This window comes from Thamnophis sirtalis, unplaced genomic scaffold, assembly GCF_051295495.1.
Source record: "Thamnophis sirtalis isolate CommonGarterSnake01/CBP01778 unplaced genomic scaffold, rThaSir2_p1.2 scaffold_4, whole genome shotgun sequence".
Taxonomy (NCBI): Eukaryota; Metazoa; Chordata; class Lepidosauria; order Squamata; family Natricidae; genus Thamnophis; species Thamnophis sirtalis.
Window position 1 is genome coordinate 107,532,019 of NW_028261384.1, and position 20,409 is coordinate 107,552,427.

The following is a 20,409-nucleotide window of genomic DNA, read 5'->3' on the forward strand; positions in this document are numbered from 1 at the left end:
AGCAGCATATAAATTTTCTAAATTAATAATCTCTGAAAATTAATCTTTTAATGCAAAGATTATGGATATACTATCCCAAGTGAAATGAATCAACCCAAAATATTTGATATTTTGAATATTTCCCTTACCTGCTGCAATGAGCAACTGAAAAAGAGTGCAGAACAAAAGGAATGCTGTGGTTGAGGCCATTTTCTCTCTAAATGCACTTGATAGCCCTGGAGAGTACCATGTTTTTATATGTTATACAAGGGTATCTCAGATTCCAATGTCTACATAACCTTTAGGAATAGAACATGTCATTTGGCAGCCACTGTGGGTTTTTTTTCTTTATACAGGAGCATTTTCTCAGAAATGTATTCAAGGTGACCAACTTTCTCACTAAAAATAAATTTATTTTTCCCACCAGACATTCAATGCTGAGAGCAAACAAGTAATATGGTTTCCTCGAATTGAGTCAAAATCCAGAAATTGCTGTAAAAGGGCGATAGCTTATTCCGGTTACAATATGTGTCTTTCTGTTGCATCAAAGGTTTTAAATCAGACTCCAGCCCAAAAAATCTAGAACCCTCCAAATATGTTGGATTAAATTTCTATAGTTTTGCCCAAGATCTGCAATAGAAGCATAATCTAGAAAGTTGTGGCATCATTAGGAAATGCCTTTTTCTCAGCAGAAATATGAAGAATCTGAATGCTAAGCAACTGGTTGTATAAGATGGTAACTTACAAGGAGATGAAATAAGATTCTGGGTTGGGGATCAAATAGATGTCAAAATTAGTAAAATGACAGAGAGATTATTGTCTTCTACTTCTTCTGAACATGTTATCAGAACATATATAAAAGAGGTCACCATCTACTCTAGCCATCATCTTGCTAATTTTGATTCTGCTTGTGGACTACTTACTACTTATATGCAAATAAAGATGAGAAGAGAGGACTCATTGGAAAAGACTTTTGTGCTGGGAACAGTTGAAGGCAAAAGGAGAAAGTGATGGCAGAGTATGAGATGTTTAGATATTGTCATTGATGCAATGAACAAGGATTTGTGCAAACTTTGGAAGACAATAGAAAACAGTGGGGCCTGGTATGCCATAATCCATGGGATCGAAAAAACCAGATACAATTTAGTGACTGAATAAAAACAACCAAAAGTGCAAATAAAGATAGATATCCTTAAAAGGGAGCTTCTTAGCAGACTATGGAGCCCACGCGGAATTCATACTAGGGAACCTCTAAAAGGGAGGGAGTTTTTCCCCAAAGTAATTTCTTCATTACCTCAGAACATTGCAAAATGATAAACAGTTTGTCTATTTAACCAACAATATGTTTCTATCAGCAGCATCAAGGCGCACAATGTGCTTTTGCTTTTTTCAAGTTATAGAGCTGACCAGGACTGGAAATTCTATAATCTCCTTAGTCTCTTGAAAAGACTTTTTTGTTTTCTTGGCATGTTCAGAAGACTTCACCAGCACCAATGTCCAAAAGCTTTAAGATATTTTCTAGCCTTCAGAATTTTACTTCCATAGATTATCAGAGGAAATCCATGACCTGCATATTCTAATGTTTGTAGTTATAAATGCATCAAAGCATTTGTCTATCTTTTCAAAGGCACTCAAGGCAACTCTATGAGGTGCCAGTCTCTTACACTCTAAATTCAATAAGCCAATTATTTTATATGGGTGTGTCTTTTTGAGTATGTGTGTCTATGTGCATATATATATATATATATATATATAGATAGATAGATAGATAGATAGATAGACAGACAGACAGACAGACAGACAGACAGACAGACAGACAGACAGACAGACATAGATGATATAGATATAGATATAGATATAGATATAGATATAGATATAGATATAGATATAGATATAGATATAGATATAGATATAGATATAGATATAGATATAGATATAGATATAGATATAGATATAGATATAGATATAGATATAGATATAGATATAGATATAGATATAGATATAGATATAGATATATAATTATAGTTAATGTAGATGGACTATAGCATTTCATACAGAATGTACAAAACCCAGTGGAAACATGACTTCTGGTCATAATGGCAAGAATAACTGAACAGTTGAAGTCACACATTTTTGGATGTGCTCACTCAGGCGATATTTTGGCTTTCGGGGCACCTTTCCCCCGCCAACAAACAGCCCCAATGTTAACTGGATACTTTTAGATATAATGGGGAGGGTCAAAAAAATCTAAGAAAATTTAGAAAGGAAGAAGAATGAGATGGATCCGGGGTGTCAAATTCAATTTCATTGAGGGCTGCATCAGGGTTTTGTTTGACCTTGGGAAGGTCAAATATTTAGGTTAAAAACAGCTAGGCTCAAGAGTCGACAGGAAGTTTGTCAGCTGGAAAGATGTGGGGGTTGGGGGCTCTTAAGAGCATCACATGAACCCTGTCTGACAAAGCACTGCCGAGATCCTTTTTGGATCAGAAACTCCCTCCTGGAGGAGGGTGAAGAAGGGCAGCATCTCATCAGACCCAGAGGGAGGCGACAGATCACTCGCAAGTCAGAGATTTGCCCTATGAATCGGACTTGGGCTGGCAGCCTCTAATATGGCTGACAAGATGCTAGCTTCTTGTCAAAGTAGATGAACAGGAGGGTGTGGAAGAGATGAAAGACCAGTAAGAAAAATTATGCAACCCACAACCATAAATCAAACCTGGAAAAGACAACAAAATCTTGAGAACATAAATAATGTTGATGGTCAGATTGTGATTTTTTCAGAAAGAAAGAAAAAAGAAGGAAAGAAAGATAGAAAGAAGGAAGGAAGGAAAGAAAGAAATAAAAGAAAAGAAAAATGGAGGGTTGAAACACCAGCCTCTCCTAAAAGCTAATTATTTGAAACAATTTCAGACAGAAAGGGAGAAAGCAGAGAAGCGACAGACCCACTCAAATATAAACTCTAAACTTGGATTTGAAATAGAAACCAAGCATTCCAAAGGATTTACTCTGTTTGAATTTCTTCCAGCTAATATATCTTAACTTTAAAAAAAAAGCATTTCTTACTGATAACTGATAACCTAACCTTGACTATGCAGGAAGTTTTAATTAACCAACTGCCATAAATCAGAATTTGGAAAAGTAGGAGACAAAGAGAAATACCCTAATCTGGCTGTTTGCAAATGGCCGGACTAGGAAGGTGGCAAGGGAAAGAATAATAACAGAATAATAACAGAAGCAAGAACTGAAAAATACGAAGGGTTTTTTCCTCCTTTTTTTCTCTCGGCAAAAGATTAAGATGCCCCCAGTTTCTCTTCCAGTTTGAAATAAATTTATGGTGGACCAGAATTTCAAAATAAGATTTGTATAACTAACTGCAATTTTGGAACTGGACATTAAGGAAGAACAAAAGACCCAGGATGGTTCCCATCATTCTTCCCCACAGCAAGTGAAGTAGATAAATTTAAGGTGGAATAGAACTCTGAAATAAGAACTGTATAACTAACTATAACTTTGGAACTGGACATCATGGAAAACTGGGAATTTGAATAACTATGGGAAATTATAAAAAATATGCATAAATCATTAATAATAAGAGCTGGCTCAGGTTGTGGTAAGGCTGGGAGGTGTGCGAGGGTGGAGCAGAACAGGCAGTCACGCAACCTCTCTTTCCAGACAGGCAGAGTGTCTGCCAGGCTAGAGAGGGTGGTTGCTGGGCAACTGCTCATAAGCATGGTCACCTCATGACCATTTGTTCTTGAGGCTATGCCCACATCTTCCCGTCCCAGCAACAGGCTCTTCAGGAACTTGCTCGCAAGAGAGCAGCCCCTCGGTAACCCCAACACATAAAGGGTCCCCTCCAATAAAGCCAAGGCCATATGTGTGTCAAAAGAAAATAAGACCCTGTATTTTTTTCAGGAAAACATGGTACTATTATCATATCTCTAATCTTTCTTTTCATTAAATAGTCCTTCTTTTCATGACACATAATTGTCATTTACTCTCCTCTCTGCAAACCTCTCCCTCCTTCTCTGCAGTTTGACAATTGCAACAGTCTCCTGCCTGCGGGAGCCTATGAACTCTCCTGTTCTCCTGCTCCAATCTGGCTGAACCAACAGTTTCTTCCCCCTTCTCAGTGAAGTCTGAGTGCATAAATAGAAGCATTAGCAGAGGAATAAAGGAGGGCATTACAAGAAACAATAGTGGTCATTGCAGAGACTGAAGACAGTAATTGTAAAAAAAAAAAAGAAAGAAAGAAACACTGAGCAATTCAAAACTGTATTCCAGCCTGCTGAACTGTACTTCCAAAATCCAGCCTGCTCACAATTTAAGTGCAGCTCAAAACTCCTAGGACTGCAACCAACCCAAGCCACTCCAAATGAATGTCCAGCCATGCCACTGTCTAGACTAAACCCTTTCCTCCTGTGCCTGGTGTCTGAGGAAGAATTGAGAAGCACCTTGCTCTGCCTATTTTGCCACCCTCCATCAGCTTTCTGTGATTGACAGGAATTGGACAGAGGGCATCCTGCTTCTAGACAGTTTTGTAGCAGCAGGACAGATGACCCATTCATACCATCCCATTTGTCATCTAGTAGAGGGAGAACTTCAAGGAAGCTGGACATGATTTGAAATTGTGAACAAAGATGTCAAGAGGGAGTTTCTGTCATCCAGCCTGAAGAGATAAATAGCTTTAAAAATGTAATTGAATTGATTAGTATTTGCCTGCAGAATGGAAGGGAAACATTTCAAAAATGAAAAGTTTATTTTCTGTGCTACGGGAAACATGCCCTTCTGAATAGAAAAGTAAATATTTAGGTTTTCTATTCACTGTGTTTTTATATATGATTTTTACATACCATTAAGTTAATATTGATTTTTCACAAACAAAGCATTACTCAGCCTCAGCCTGACCTCTTAGATTACACAGCATTGTACCCATGACCTTTGTAATCAAATCTCTCCACCTTGTTGTTGGTCTTCGTCTCCCTTTCCTTCCATTTTCCCAGCATTATGAATTTCTCAAGAAAACTACATCTTCAAATAATATGTCACAAATATAATTATCTGACTGTGGCTATTTGAGTTTCTACTGAAATTTGTTTTGTGATGCATTAGTTTGTTTTCTTGGCAATCCATTTCATTCTCACCTTTCCTCAACCAAAACATTTAAGATTCTTTTCACTTTGCTTCCAACTTTTGCTTCCACAGACAGTTCAGGTAAAATCATTGCCTGCATATTCTGATCTTTGTAGTAACAGATGCATTAAGACCTCTGAATACCTTTTTGAAAAGCGTTCATGGATAGGTGCTAGTCTGCAGTCTATTCATTTACTGTCTTTTCCCTTACAGTTGATAGTCAATTCTAAAATATCATTATTGTAAATTTTAAGACTTGTTGCTATACCCATTGTCATTGATTTGGTTTTTATATATCATTGTAATCCTTTTTACTGTATTCCTTGTCTAAAGGAATTTACAAAAATGATAGAAAAACTTCAAACTTTCTTTCAAGAATTAAACAAAATAACCGCTAGGTTCATTTGGCAAGGATGAAAAGCAAGGATTAAACTAAAGTCAATGCAAGATAGCAAGGAGAGGGGAGGTTTAGCATTACCAAATTGGGAATTATACACATTAACAGTAACAATAACATGGGTGAAATATTGGATAGAGCTAAAAAATAAAAGAATTTTGACCTTAGAAGGCCATGATTTGCAAGCAGGTTGGCATACATTCCTATGGGATGATAAAAATAAAATGCACAAATCCTTTAAAAAACATTTAATTAGAAGAGCGTTATTGAAAAACTGGCTCAAAATAAAAAAACTTCACTATGTGAAACTCCTGAATTGGCTATCATCAACAGAAAGAACGATCCATCCAAATTTTATAGATATGAATAAAATGCTAAGATACAGAGACATAATTGACGGACAGGAAAATTTAAAAACAATTGAAGAATTGGCAGAACAAAACATGAAAGTTGACTGGCTAACCTACTTGCAAATCAAAACTAAACACAATAATGATACTAAAATATATGACATCGAAATAGAACCACGAATTGGATAAAATAATTCACAACTCAGATAGAAAGATGATAGAGAGAATGTATAAATTTTTTCTGAAGCATAACATGGAAGAGGAAATCGTGAAAGAACAAATGATAAAATGGGCACAGAACTTTGGCTATAATATTGGGAAAAATAAATGGGAAAAATTTTGGAGAACAAACTTAAAACTGACACTATCAGTTTACAAGGAAAATCAGTACAAAATGTTTTACAGATGGCATTTGGCACCAACAAGGTTAGCTAAAATCTCAACAAATACCTCCACAAAATGCTGGAAATGTGAATCAATACATGGAACATACTACCACTTATGGTGGACCTTTGAGCACTGTTCCCTCTAAGGTGCGCAGCTGCATTGCTGCGCACGTGGCAAGAAAACACCACGCAGCCGTTTTTAACTGCGCGCACTGATTTCTGCCACAGGTTCCGGAAGATGATGGGAATAGCTGCTGCCGCCTCCTCCTCCTCCAACAGTATTGCCAGATTTGCCGCCAACGCTGCAGCCGAGGTGAAGCCTCCAAAGCTCCCGCAGGCGCCCCCGCCCATAGCAGCGGTGGCGGTGCCTCCCTCTCTGCTCGGAGCACCTCAGCTGGGCTGTGGGTTACCCCTGCTGCCGCCTCCACCTCCACGGTTTTTCAGAAGCCATGAGGCCTTTTTCCCTGCTCCCCCCCTCCACCGCCTTCCTACTAGCTCCCGTTGCCAAATGGCTCCTCAAAAGCATGGCGGAGGAGGAAGGGAGAGGGATAACACGGGGGCCAGCTCAGGATTAGGATTAGGATTAGGATTTATTTCATTTATATGCCGCCCTTTTCCCCGAAGGGGACTCAGGGCAGCTCACAACTCAGTCAAGGGAAAGGAGGTACAAACGGGATAAAAGACAAACAAACAATACACTATTAAAAACACACAACAACCATACCATTCGAGAAGGGGGGCAGAAGCTCTTTAGCCCCAGGCCTGCCAGAATAGCCAGGTTTTAAGGGCTTTGCAGAAGGCCTGGAGGGTGGTGAGGGTGCGAATCTCCACGGGGAGTTTGTTCCAGAGGGTCAGAGCAACCACAGAGAAGGCTCTCCTCTGGGTAGTTGCCAGTCGGCATTGGCCGGCAGATGGAATTCGGAGGAGGCATAATCTGTGGGATCTAATCAATCTATTGGAGGTAATTGGCAGCAGGCGGTCTCTCAAGTACCCAGGTCCAATACCATGAAGGACTTTATAAGTTATGACTAGTGCCTTGAAGCGTATCCGAAGACCAATAGGCAGCCAGTGCAGCTCGCGGAAGATAGGTGTTACCTGGGTGAACCGAGGTGCACCCACGATCACTCGCATGGCTGCATTCTGGACAAGTTGAAGTCTCTGAATGCTCTTCAAGGGCTGCCCCATGTAGAGCACGTTGCAGTAGTCCAGTCTAGAGGTCACAAGGGCACGAGTGACTGTTGTGAGGGCCTCCTGGTTCAGGTAGGGACGCAACTGGCGCACCAGGCGAACCTGGGCAAATGCCCCCCTGGTCACAGCCAACAGATGGTGTTCAAAAGTCAGCTGTGGGTCCAGGAGGACTCCCAAATTGCGAACCCTGTCTGAGGGGCGTACTGTTTGACCCCCCCCAGCCTGAGAGATGGAAAACTTGGCCAATTAGTAGGAGGGAAACACACCAGCCACTCGGTCTTATCCGGATTGAGTACAATCTTGTTAACCCCCATCCAGACCCTAACAGCCTCGAGGCACTGGCACATCATGTCAACCGCTTCACTGAGTTGGCACGGGGCGGACAGATACAACTGTGTATCGTCCGCATACTGATGGTATTTTATCCCGTGCCATTGAATGATCTCACCCAGTGGCTTCATGTAGATATTAAACAGGAGGGGGGAGAGGACCGAACCTTGTGGCAGCCCGTAGTTCAGGGGCCTAGGGGTCGATCTCTGCCCTCCAACCAACACCGACTGCAACCTGTCTGAGAGGTAAGAGGAGAACCACCGTAGAACAGTGCCTCCCACCCCCACCTCCCGCAGTCGTCGCAGAAGGATACCATGTTCGATGGTATCGAAGGCCGCTGAGAGGTCAAGGAGCACTAGGACGGAGGCACGACCTCCATCCCTTGGCTCTCCAGAGATCATTGATCAGCGCGACCAAAGCGGTTTCTGTGCTGTAGCCAGGCCTAAATCCCGACTGGAAGGGATCTAGATAATCGGTTTCCTCCAAAGACCGCCGGAGCTGAAAGGCCACCACTTTCTCAACAACCTTCCCCATGAAGGGAAGGTTGGAGACTGGACGATAGTTGTTTAAAATGGCTGGATCCAAAGATGGCTTCTTCAGGAGGGGTCTCACCACCACCGCCTTTAAAGCGGAGGGAAATAACCCCTCCCAAAGAGAGGCAGTAACAACCGCCTGGATCCAGCCCCACGTCACCTCCCTGCTGTTAGCAACCAGCCAGGAGGGGCACGGGTCCAGCACACATGTGGAGGCACTTACGGTTCCCATGGCCTTGTCCATGTCCTCAGGGGTAACAGCTTGAAAATCAATCCAGTGATGTCCATCCAGATTCTCCCTGGTGCCTCAGCTGGTTCTGTGCAATTGGAGTCCAGGTCCTTCCGAAGCCGAGCAACTTTATCCGCGAGGAATTGGACGTAGTCCTCAGATCTGCCTTGCAAAGGGTTGCCCGTATCCCTCCTGTTTAGGAGGGAATGGGTTATCCTGAACAAGGCGGCTGGGCGCGACTCAGCAGAAGCAATCAGAGAGGCAATGTGTGTTCTTTTGGTCATCCTAATTGCCCGGAGGTAGACTCTGATGCTGGATGTTAAAAGCTCTCGGTCTGACTCAGACTTACTGGATCTCCATCGTTGCTCTAGGCGTCTCTTACGGTGCTTCATCTCCCGGAGTTCCTCAGTAAACCAAGGAGCCCTCCTGGATCCACTGCCTCGGATCGGCCGTAAAGGCGCAATCTGGTTAAGAGTCTCTGCCGCTGCTGAATTCCAGGCAGCAACCAGAGTCTCCGCCGGACTGCGAGCAAGGGTATCAGGAACAACACCAAGCTCCGTCTGAAAGCCCAAAGGGTCCATAAGGCGCCTGGGGTGGAACCACCTAATCAGTTCCTCCTCCCTACAGTGGGGGTTTGGTCTCTGAAAGTCAAGCCTCAATAGGTAGTGGTCCGATTATTATCTTCCTCTTCTGTGCTCAATTACATTTGCTAATAACTAGTAAGAATAAGCAATGTTTCCCATTTTAGTTTAGCTTTCTTTAACTTGTATTCATAGGAGAGACTCATTTGTATCCTGAATGGACTACCAACAAAATCTTATTTTATTGCTCTTATGTCAAAAGAAGGAACAGGAAATTTAAGAAAGATATAGTCAAGGCTTCTAAAATGAAAAATGTAGGGATAGCTAGTAGTAACAGTAATTTAGTCCCTTTAAAATAAGAAGGGTAGATTATACAGTCTCATAACTAATGTTTAAGGAAGCAGGCTATATTGTGAATTGAAGTCCTGCCTTAGGCATGAAAGCGAAATGGTGATTTTGGGTATTAATTCTCTCTCAACCCAACTAACTTCACAGGCTTATTGTTGGGATAATAGGAGGAGGAGAAGTATTACGTATATCCAAAGCAGATGCTAGTATCCAAGTAAACATGATTGAGTTAGTCGTCCAATAATTTCAATTATTTGTTCAGTAGTGAATGGGTCGAATACCTCTTAGATAATAAGACAAGATAGTTCCTCAATCAATTCATATGGATTCATCCAGTTGGAGTCCAAGTGGGGGTGGATCTGAGTGACTTTTTCCAGAAGATGCCTAGAATGTTTTTCACAGATGCCTCCCTCCACAATAGAAGGTGGGTCATCTTGGAAAAATGTTACTGGCTTGCTATCTACAGATGCAATAAAAAGGAAAAATAAACATAATTTTCCATCCTTTTTACCATGATGTACTCCCCCAAACAGAGCCGGTCTCTCCATAATTTCAATAAATTTCAAACATTGATTCTGACTTCCCCATGTGTCCTACCCTCAGATTCCCACAATATATCTCCCTCCTTATCATCACATCTCTACCATTAATCCTCCCCCTCCTACCATTCTGAGCCAGAGGTATTGCCCATCATAGAATATTGGATAATGGAATGTACTATCTCATCATCCCATTTTTATTTCTGGCCTCTTCTGGTGCATTGCTATGTTTCATTCTTGCATTGGAAAGTAGCTCACAAGGGAGCACAATTCTGAGATAGACAGGCATAAAAAGACAGATTCCTTACCTCCCATAACACTACAGTGTAGATGTAAATGTGAGCTCAAAGCTGTGCATGGCCAAATTTACTTTCAGTATTACTCTGACAACATTTCAGGCATCACCTCCTCTGCCATTTCATCTCTCTAGTTCCTTGGTAAACCAATACTGCCTCCACCAGATGTGGGGAGCTCAGGCGTATTCCAATCAAGTACTCTGATTATCTCAATATTCCAGAAATCTACTGAGCACTTGACAGAACTGCTTATCAAGTTGCTGGCGAAATCTGCAAGAATTCAGTAGAATTCAGTAGGATTGAAAAGATATCTGGGAAGGGCCATTTTGATGATTGACTCATATTTTGGAGTTTTGGAGTCATGGCTATTCTCAATTGTTAAGGGGTGAACTAATCATAGCAAAGGACCTACCACAATGTTCTCCATCTTTAGATCGGCTACCAAGTGCTCTGAGATGAAATTTCTAACAAGCACCTATGTGACTAAAGCTTACATAATCTGGCATAGGATTTATGAATTCCTGGGACCCTTGGAAGCCCCCATTCAACATAATGATTGAGAGATAACAGCTAATCCCGTGATGAACTGTAGAAGCTCCTGCCATGCATCACTTATATTCCTAACTTATTAACAGCCAGCTGCAAACTTTTCTATTATGAATGAAGGACCTGCTTCCTCACTAGTTTGCGGGAAGTCAATTAGAAAGACCCTTTATCTTAGTGTATAGAGGTATCTGTTAATTTTAACCTGAAAATTTTAATTGCTGGGATTCTTGTAATCTATTCCATTCTTCTAAATACATTTCACTAAAGAGCATAAGAGAGGCCACTGCCTGCATATGTGTTAGTTTTGGATTTTTAAAACTCCTTTTACAAGGGAAGGTGTATCAAAAGATGTGTATAGTTATAACCTTTGAGGGAGAAATATAAATGATACAATTTTCATTCCTAAAAATGCAAATTATCAAGAAGCTGTAGTGATGAAAGTCAAGGAATACAGTAAAAAGGATTACAATGATATATAAAAACCAAATCAATGACAATGGGTATAGCAACAAGTCTTAAAATTTACAATAATGATATTTTAGAATTGACTATCAACTGTAAGGGAAAAGACAGTAAATGAATAGACTGCAGACTAGCACCTATCCATGAAGGCTTTCAAAAAGGTATTCAGAGGTCTTAATGCATCTGTTACTAGAAAGATCAGAATATGCAGGTAATGATTTTACCTGAACAGTCTGTGGAAGCAAAAGTTGGAAGCAAAGTGAAAAGAATCTTAAATGTTTTTGTTGAGGAAAGGTGAGAATGAAATGGATTGCCAAGAAAACAAACTAATGCATCACAAAACAAATTTCAGTAGAAACTCAAATAGCCACAATCAGATAATTGTATTTGTGACGTATTATTTGAAAATGTAGTTTTTTTGAGAAATTCATAATGCTGGGAAAATGGAAAGAAAGGGGGGGGGAGACAAAGACCAACAACAAGGTAGAGAGATTTGATTACAAAGGTCATGGGTACAATGCTGTGTAATCTAAGAGGTCAGGTTGAGGCTGAGTAATGCTGGAGAACGTCAATTTGTTTGTGAAAAATCAATATTAACTTAATGGTATGTAAGAATCATATATAAAAACACAGTGAATAGAAAACCTAAATATTTACTTTTCTATTCAGAAGGGCATGTTTCCCGTAGCACAGAAAATAAACTTTTCATTTTTGAAATGTTTCCCTTCCTTTCTGCAGGCAAATATTAATCAGTTCAATTACATTTTTAAAGCTATTTATCTCTTCAGGCTGGTTGACAGAAACTCCCTCTTGACATCTTTGTTCACAATTTCAAATCATGTCCAGCTTCCTTGAAGTTCTCCCTCTCCTAGATGACAAATGGGATGGTATGAATGGAACATCTGTGCTGCTGCTACAAAGATGTCCAATTCCTGTCAATCACAGAAAGCTGATGGAGGGTGGCAAAATAGGCAGAGCAAGGTGCTTCTCAATTCTTCCTCAGACACCAGGCACAGGAGGAAAGGATTTAGCCTAGACAGTGGCATAGCTGGACATTCATTTGGAGTGGATTGGGTTGGTTGCAGTCCTAGGAGTTTTGAGCTGCACTTTTGAGGTCCACCTTAAATTTATTTCAAACTGGAAGAGAAACTGGGGGCATCTTAAACTTTTGCCGAGAGAAAAAAAGGAGGAAAAAATCTTTCGTATTTTCCAGTTCTTGCTTCTGTTATTATTCTGTTATTATTCTTTCCCTTGCCACCTTCCTAGTCCGGCCATTTGCAAACAGCCAGATTAGGGTATTTCTCATTGCCTCCTATTTTTCCAAATTCTGATTTATGGCAGTTGGTTAATTAAAACTTCCTGCACAGTCAAGGTTACGTTATCAGTTATCAGTAAGAAATGCTTTTTTTAAAAGTTAAGATATATTAGCTGGAAGAAATTCAAACAGAGTAAATCCTTTAGAATTCTTGGTTTCTATTTCAAATCCAAAACCAAGTTTAGAATTTATATTTGAGAGGGTTTGTCACTTCTCTGCTTTCTCCTTTTCTGTCTGAAATTATTTCAAATAATTAGCTTTTGGGAGAGGCTGGTGCTTCAACCCTCCATTTTTATTTTATTTTATTTTATTTATTTATTTCGTTCTTCTTTCTTTCTTTCTTTCTTTCTTTCTTTCTTTCTTTCTTTCTTTCTTTCTTTCTTTCTTTCTTTCTTTCTTTCTTTCTTTCCTTCTTTTTTCTTTCTTTCTGAAAAAAATCACAATCTGACCATCAATAATATTTATGTTCTCAAGATTTCTTTGCCTTTTCCAGGTTTGATTTATGGTTGTGGGTTGGATAAATTTTCTTACCGGTCTTTCATCTCTTCCACACCATCCTGTTCATCTACTTTGACAAGAAGCCAGCATCTTGTCAGCCATGTTAGAGGCTGCTGCCCCAAGTCCGATTCATAGGGCAAATCTATGACTTGCGAGTGACCTGTCGCCTCCCTCTGGGTCTGATGAGATGCTGCCCTTCTTCACCCTCCTCCAGTGGGGAGGTTCTGATCCAAAAAGCATCTCGACAGTGGTTTGTCAGACAGGGTTCATGTGATGCTCTTAAGAGCCCCAACCCCCACATCTGTCCAGCTGACAAACTTCCTGTTGAGTCTTGGCCTAGCTGTTTTTAATTTAAATATTTGACCTCCCCAAGGTCAAACACAACCCTGATGCAGCCCTCAATGAAATTGAATTTGACACCCCGGATCCATCTCATTCCTTTTCCTTTCTAAATTTTCTTAGATTTTTTTTGACACCCCCCCATTATATATAAAAGTGTCCAGTTAACATTGGGGCTGTTTGTTGGGGGAGGGAAAGGTGCCCCAAAAGCCCAAATATTGGGTATAGCCTGAGTGAGCACATCCAAAAATGTGTGACTTCAACTGTTCAGTTATTCTTGCCATTATGACCAGAAGTCATGTTTCCACTGGCTTTTGTACATTCTGTGTGAATGTGTGTGTGTGTGTGTGTGTGTGTGTCTGTCTGTCTGTCTGTCTGTCTGTCTGTGTCTGTGTGTCTCTGTGTGTGTATTTGTGCTGATAAATAAATAAAGGGAGACTAGTATAGATCTATTTCAAGCTATTTAGCTCTCATCAGCTAGCCATAACCTTACTGGGATTCAAACCTGGGCTGTATTACATATTAGGCAGATGTGTTAACCATTAAGCCACAGGCTCTCCTCCATTATCAGCTGAGCCAGGGAGAAATGTATATATTTAAAGTCACAACCCCTGGTATGCCCAAATATGGGAGGAAGTTCACACTTCCATTCTCTGTCCCTCGGCTCGTCATAAGAGACCATCCAGACAGAAACCCAATATTTTTTACTGTTGCCTTTGTTACATTTGTGTTGTATTTGTGCTGATAAATAAATAAAGGGAGACTATATGTATGTATATATATATATATGTGTGTGTGTGTGTATGTGTGTATGTGTATGTGTATATGTATATGTATATGTATATGTATATGTATATGTATATGTAGGAACTGAAGACTAGAAAATATCTTAAAGCTTTTGGACATTGGTGCTGGTGAAGTCTTCCGAACATGCCTTGAACAGCCAAGAAAACAAAAAAGTCTTTTCAAGAGACCAAGGAGATTATAGAATTTCCAGTCCTGGTCAGCTCTATAACTTGAAAAAAACAAAAGCACGTTGTGTGCCTTGATGCTGCTGATAGAAACATATTGTTGGTTAAATAGACATTTTGCAATGTTCTGAGATAATGAAGTAATTACTTTGGGGAAAACCTCCCTCCCTTTTAGTGGTTTCCTAGTATGATTTCCTTGTAGGCTCCCACAATCTGCTATGAAGCTCCCTTTTAATGATATCTATCTTTATTTGCACTTTTGGTTGTTTTTATTCAGTCACTAAATTGTATCTGACTTTTTTTTTGATCCCATGGATTATGGCATACCAGGCCCCACTGTTTTCTATTGTCTTCCAAAGTTTGCACAAATCCTTGTTCATTGCATCAATGACAATATCTAAACATCTCATACTCTGCCATCACTTTCTCCTTTTGCCTACAACTGTTCCCAGCATAAAGGTCTTTTCCAATGAGTCCTCTCTTCTCATCTTTATTTGCATATAAGTAGCAACGTTCACAAACAGAATCAAAATTAGCTGATTAGATGATGGATAGAGTAGATGGTGACCTCTTTTATATATGTTCTGATAACATGTTCAGAAGAAGTAGAAGACAATAATCTCTCTGTCATTTTACTAATTTTGACATCTATTTAATCTCCAACCCAGAATCTTATTTCATCTCCTTGTAAGTTACCATCTTATACAACTAGTTGCTTAGCATTCAGATTCTTCATATTTCTGCTGAGAAAAAGGCATTTCCTAATGATGCCACAACTTTCTAGATTATGCTTCTATTGCAGATCTTGGGCAAAACTATAGAAATTTAATCCAACATATTTGGAGCGTTCTAGATTTTTTGGGGTGGAGTCTGATTTAAAATCTTTGATGCAACAGAAAGACACATACTGTAACCGGAATAAACTATGGCCCTTTTACAGCAATATTTGGATTTTGACTCAATTCGAGGAAATCATATTATTTGTTTGCTCTCAGTATTGAATGTCTGGTGAGAAAAATAAATTTATTTCTAGTGAGAAGTTGGTCACCTTGAATACATTTCTGAGAAAATGCTCCTGTATAAAGAAAAAAAAACCACAGTGGCTGCCGAATGACATGTTCTATTCCTAAAGGTTATGTAGACATTGGAATCTGAGATATCTATGTAGAACATATAAAAACATGGTACTCTCCAGGGCTATCAAGTGCATTTAGAGAGAAAATGGCCTCAACCACAGCATTCCTTTTGTTCTGCACTCTTTTTCAGTTGCTCATTGCAGCAGGTAAGGGAAATATTCAAAATTTCAAATATTGTGGGTTGATTCATTTCACTTGGGATAGTATATCCATAATCTTTGCTTTAAAAGATTAATTTTCAGTGATTATTAATTTAGAAAATTTATATTCTGTTTGGATCAATTACATGGCTTGTTTCCTGATTCCAAATCAAAGGAATGAATGAATACTTAGCAAATAGTTTTTTTCAGTTCTGATCGTGTCTTCTTTTACCATTTTAGACACCCGTCATTGTGTCTTCCCGTTTATTTACCATGGAAAATCGTATTATACTTGCGCTGAAGTTGGAAGCTGGATCTACCCCTGGTGTGCCACTACTGAAAACTATGATAAATCTGGTCTATGGAAATATTGTTCCAAAACAGGTCTGACACAATTATGACATAGAGTTTTACTGATTTTAAGAGATATAACAATTGTCTTGAAATAGTCAACTGATTTCCAGTTTAGGGCTTCTTAGCGTAATCTCATATAGAATTGGAACAAGAATTAAGGGTGTCTGTCTGCACAAGAACTATATAATGTTTAGTGGGAAAAAATGTTTTGCCACATTGGGAAGTTTAAATGTGTGGACTTTTAAACCCCTCTGAGACATTCTGGGAGTTGATGTCCACACTTCTTAGAGTTATTAAGGTGAAGAAATTGGCTTAAAAGATTAATGGCATCCTTCCCTATGGTCTCAGGAAACTCCTCTAACTATAAAAGATGGTTTAGTGGTTTTGCTATTTTGAGTAAAACAATTAGACAAAAACTGAAGTGTTTTTGTATAATTTTTCTGTTTTGTGTAATCAGTTCTGATCGTGTTTTCCTTTATCATTTTAGACACTTCTCCCTGCGTGTTCCCATTTATTTACGGTGGGAAATCCTATTATACTTGCACTGAAGTTGCAAGCACGAACCACCCCTGGTGTGCCACAACTGCAAACTATGATAAATCTGGTCAATGGAGATATTGTACCAAAACAGGTTTGACAAAGTTACATTTATGAAATATATTATTCAGCAGGTTTAGGAGAAATAACAACTGTCCTGAAATAGTTAATTGATTCCCATTATAAAGTCTATGAGACTAATCTGGTATAGAATTAAGAAAAGCATTGCAGAGTGTTTGTGTGCATCTTTAGCGAGCTTCATAAACTATACATTATAATTACTGATAAAACTTCTAAAAGTGTTTTTCCATGATGCCTTCCTAGCATTACAGTCAATACCTTAAAATGACATATATTGGGGCTTCAGTGTACCTTGAATGCATTGGTCTTTTACCTTTCTGTAAAACAAGGAATGTGTTTTACTAATATAAATTTAAAATCTGAAGTTATGTGACAAATATTGCTAAAACAGTTTATATGTTTTAATGTTTTCCTTTGTCTTTAGAATATGGAGGTAATTCTCCTGGGCAACCTTGTGTATTCCCCTTTAAGTACAAAGGCTGTATGGTTTACTCTTGCATCAATAAAGATGATGAAAGTGGAAGATTCTGGTGTGCAACAACCAGTAATTATGATAAACATAAGCTATGGAACTACTGCGCTGATACCAGTAAGATGGCTCTGTGATGTTCGCTTTTTTTGTTATTATTGGCAAGGTTAGGCTGCCTGTACACAAAGGAAAATAAGGAGACTTTTTAAGTCATAAGAAAAAGCAGAAACAAATAAGGAAGGTTTTTAGGAAAGGAGGAAGGATATAGTTTAGAACCAGGGTGTATAATCAAGGCCTGGGATCCTTTCAATCTTCGGAAGTAGGTTCAATAGAATCATAGCAGCTGATAATGTTCAATGTAAAAGGTCAATGTAAAAAGTTATATTAGTGTCCCAGACCTGAATGGTTATAGATTAAGAAACAGGTTAATAGATCAATTAGCCAAAAAAGAGAGAGAAAAATATCACCTAGTTGTATATTCTCATGTTCTCCTCAGATTGATCAAAATAGTTCTGGACACCATAGCTATAAAAAGAAAGAGCTCAAGAACATTAGCAAAGTCACTTTACAATGGAACAAAACAATTATGAGAATAATTTATATTTTGAGATATTTTAGAAAAATTAGTGTAGACTCAAATCAATTAACGCAGCATCTGTATCAATGTAGCAATTCCTACTGCTCTGTAGCCTAAGAAAGCAGAGTGAATGTAGGAATTCTGTAAATGGGTCATTACTGACAGGAGCATATCAGAAGTAGCAATAGGAAATAAGAAATTCTGTTTCTTTTTTACTTTGAAAACTGCTGAACTGTATTTGTGCATATAAAAAAAAACTGACCAGTTACCATTCTTTCTAGGACTAGGTTCATATAAACCAATGTAGCCTGTCAGAATATATTTGGGATTTCTCAGGTAAGACAAAAAAAAAAAAAAAAAAAAAAGAAAAGAAAAGAAAAAGGAAGAAGGAAATGCTTTAGTGGCTCAGTTTGGGTGGCTATGGAAGTTTCTCAGATGCTAATAGATTGTTTTCATATGATATATAATATATTATAATCTTTCTAATATTGTTGTCCGTCCCCCCCATTATCTCCTGTGTAAGATGGGCAAGTGCTGTTGTTTGGCAAAGTTTCTAGTTCACATTTTGCAAACACCAACATTCCCCAAGTTTGCAGCTGATGAAAAGTCAGAATTGTAGTCTATGCACTTAAGAAGCTTAGCGCTGGAACCTGGAACATTAGCACTGGAACAAAAATATCTGTCTGCATTTTTCTCTTCTATTCCGTAAAACAGTTCTTCTCTTATATAATAGCACTAATATAGTTCAGATATCTGTTTGAGACCAAAACAGTCTGAAACATTGACTTGACATTTGTACAAAATGGATTCTAAGGTGCAATTGATAGGATTGACTACAAGGAATAAAATAGTATAAAATATAGGTTGACTTTTGTCCACAAATTCTTTTAGCGCTCCAAGTCTCCCTTTTAATAAAATACATTCATCTAAAGATTATTAATTCTCTAATCATTTTAGACTTTTTGCAGTGTGAATCTTTTGAGTAGTAGAGCTTCCTTAATGCAGCTGGAGTTTGCCAAATTCTGCAGCAGATGAATTTAAACTGTATTATTGGAATCAAAGCAATAATCTCCAAAGCAGATTACATTAAAGACCAGCCTTTCAAAGTTTGGTTTGAGCACAACTCCATGTAGTGCCCCCAAATCATTCTAAAGTATTAAATTTATTAAATATTTTATTCACTTGCAGGGACATTTCTTGCCATAAAAAATAGCAATTTATATCTGTGCTTCATGCACTTCCATTATGTGGTACACAATTTGTATATTGCATGTGGTAGCCCAGCTGGACATCTCTGTGATGGTTGAGTAATAATGCAAATCACTTCTTGCCTTTTGTAGTAAATGCAACCTAGGTAGCATATTTATCCCTTCTAACAGAATTGGCTATGATTTTTGTTTCTGTGAAATAAAACAGATTGCAAAAAGTCTCTAAACTGTTTTTGAGTTATCATAATTTTCTATAAGTAGAAATCTTGAACTCTCTTGAACTTTATGATGTAACTGTATTGTTTTCCCTTTCCCCTCAGATTACCAAAATCAAGGACATTTGGGATGATTTGATTCCAGAGATGACAATTTTCTAATCAAAGCTATGATATTTGCCATCTGATACCTTTGCTAACATTATTAGTCTAGGCTTTCTAGAAGCTAGTCAACTTTGTATTACTTAAGAAATTATTTTATTGCCAGATGTGACCAGTTTCTAAACTCCACTTATTTGCTGTTAACATTTTAAGCAGCTTCCAGGGAATCTTCTTCTGTGCCATCAAACTTTGGAAAAAATCCATGAATTTTCTGCCATTTTATGGTTAGATTAAAGTTATTATCTTCAGAATATTGTAGCCTTAATGGTTTAAGATATAGGTTTAAAAATGATTTTCCATATAATGTTTATAAAACTGGTTAAAATGTTTTTATTTGGCTTTGTTAATTGTGGGATTCAACACTGGAAAACATAGCAGAAGGAAATCATATTCAGCTCCTGGAGTTTTTACAGCTCAAGTTTAAGCTACTGATTGATTAATCTGTCTGAATGATGGACCATTTACTGGCATTTATCCATTCTTATGCAAATACATGTGATTATGGTTGTTTTTTTTTTTGCTTTGAGTTGCTGTACTGTTCCTGATCATTTCTGCATTGATGATTCTTTATAATAAATATTTCAAGCATCAAACTAGAGCACATATATTTTTGCATTGCCTGGATTGGCCTCCTTAAATGATCTTCACAAATAGGAGCCAATAAAAAAACTGCCATGGATGTGTTGCCAGTGTTAAGACTGTATCTAGGAAGATAAGACAGGAAAATAACGCATGCCAAAAGAGAGACACACTCAAAATATGGATTGAAAGTTAGAATGAGAAATGTAGCAGTGGCTGGGAGGAATCAATTGCTCAAAAAGATGAATTTGCTACAGTTGATTCACCTCCTCCCCCCAAATGATGCTCAAGACAGATATCATTTTCTTCAGTCTTTGGCTTTTTATTTAGATGAAAAAGTAGTGCTAGTATATGTGTCTTGAATAACTGAACCCAAGGGAAATCTATGCTCTGGCCACATAACCTGGATAAGTATGACCTTAGAAGACCTTTTGAACTCCACTCCTCTAAAACAGCATATCTTGAGATAGTTTCATATCTGCACAATGAAACTTGAACCAGTCCTGCTAATAGATTTTAAGGTCAGCCACA

The 20,409-nt window shown here is 38.5% G+C and overlaps 2 protein-coding genes across 2 annotated transcripts in view; one reads left to right on the plus strand and one right to left on the minus strand.

Moving 5' to 3' along the window:
* Window positions 1-20,409, minus strand: part of LOC148046047 (epididymal sperm-binding protein 1-like) — a 75,060-nt gene that overhangs the window by 3,717 nt on the left and 50,934 nt on the right. Inside the window, exon 2 of the mRNA XM_087713709.1 lies at window positions 129-204. Within this exon, the coding sequence (XP_087569835.1) occupies window positions 129-204 (76 nt within the window). The remainder of the gene's footprint in view (window positions 1-128; window positions 205-20,409) is intronic.
* Window positions 162-19,892, plus strand: LOC148046048 (uncharacterized). The gene is made up of 7 exons (XM_087713710.1): window positions 162-201; window positions 15,672-15,702; window positions 15,937-16,080; window positions 16,538-16,681; window positions 17,093-17,257; window positions 17,996-18,050; window positions 19,243-19,892. Exons 3-6 carry the CDS (start codon window positions 15,970-15,972, stop codon window positions 17,999-18,001), a joined length of 426 nt encoding a protein of 141 aa, XP_087569836.1. The 5' UTR covers window positions 162-201; window positions 15,672-15,702; window positions 15,937-15,969; the 3' UTR covers window positions 18,002-18,050; window positions 19,243-19,892.

Excerpts from the sequence above, each read along its gene's own strand:
- LOC148046048 (XM_087713710.1), top strand. The coding sequence starts at position 15,970 with ATGGAAAATCGTATTATACTTGCGCTGAAGTTGGAAGCTGGATCTACC. Across the intron at positions 16,081-16,537 it reads GAAATATTGTTCCAAAACAG|ACACTTCTCCCTGCGTGTTC; the intron begins GTCTGACACAAT and ends TTATCATTTTAG. Across the intron at positions 16,682-17,092 it reads GAGATATTGTACCAAAACAG|AATATGGAGGTAATTCTCCT; the intron begins GTTTGACAAAGT and ends CTTTGTCTTTAG.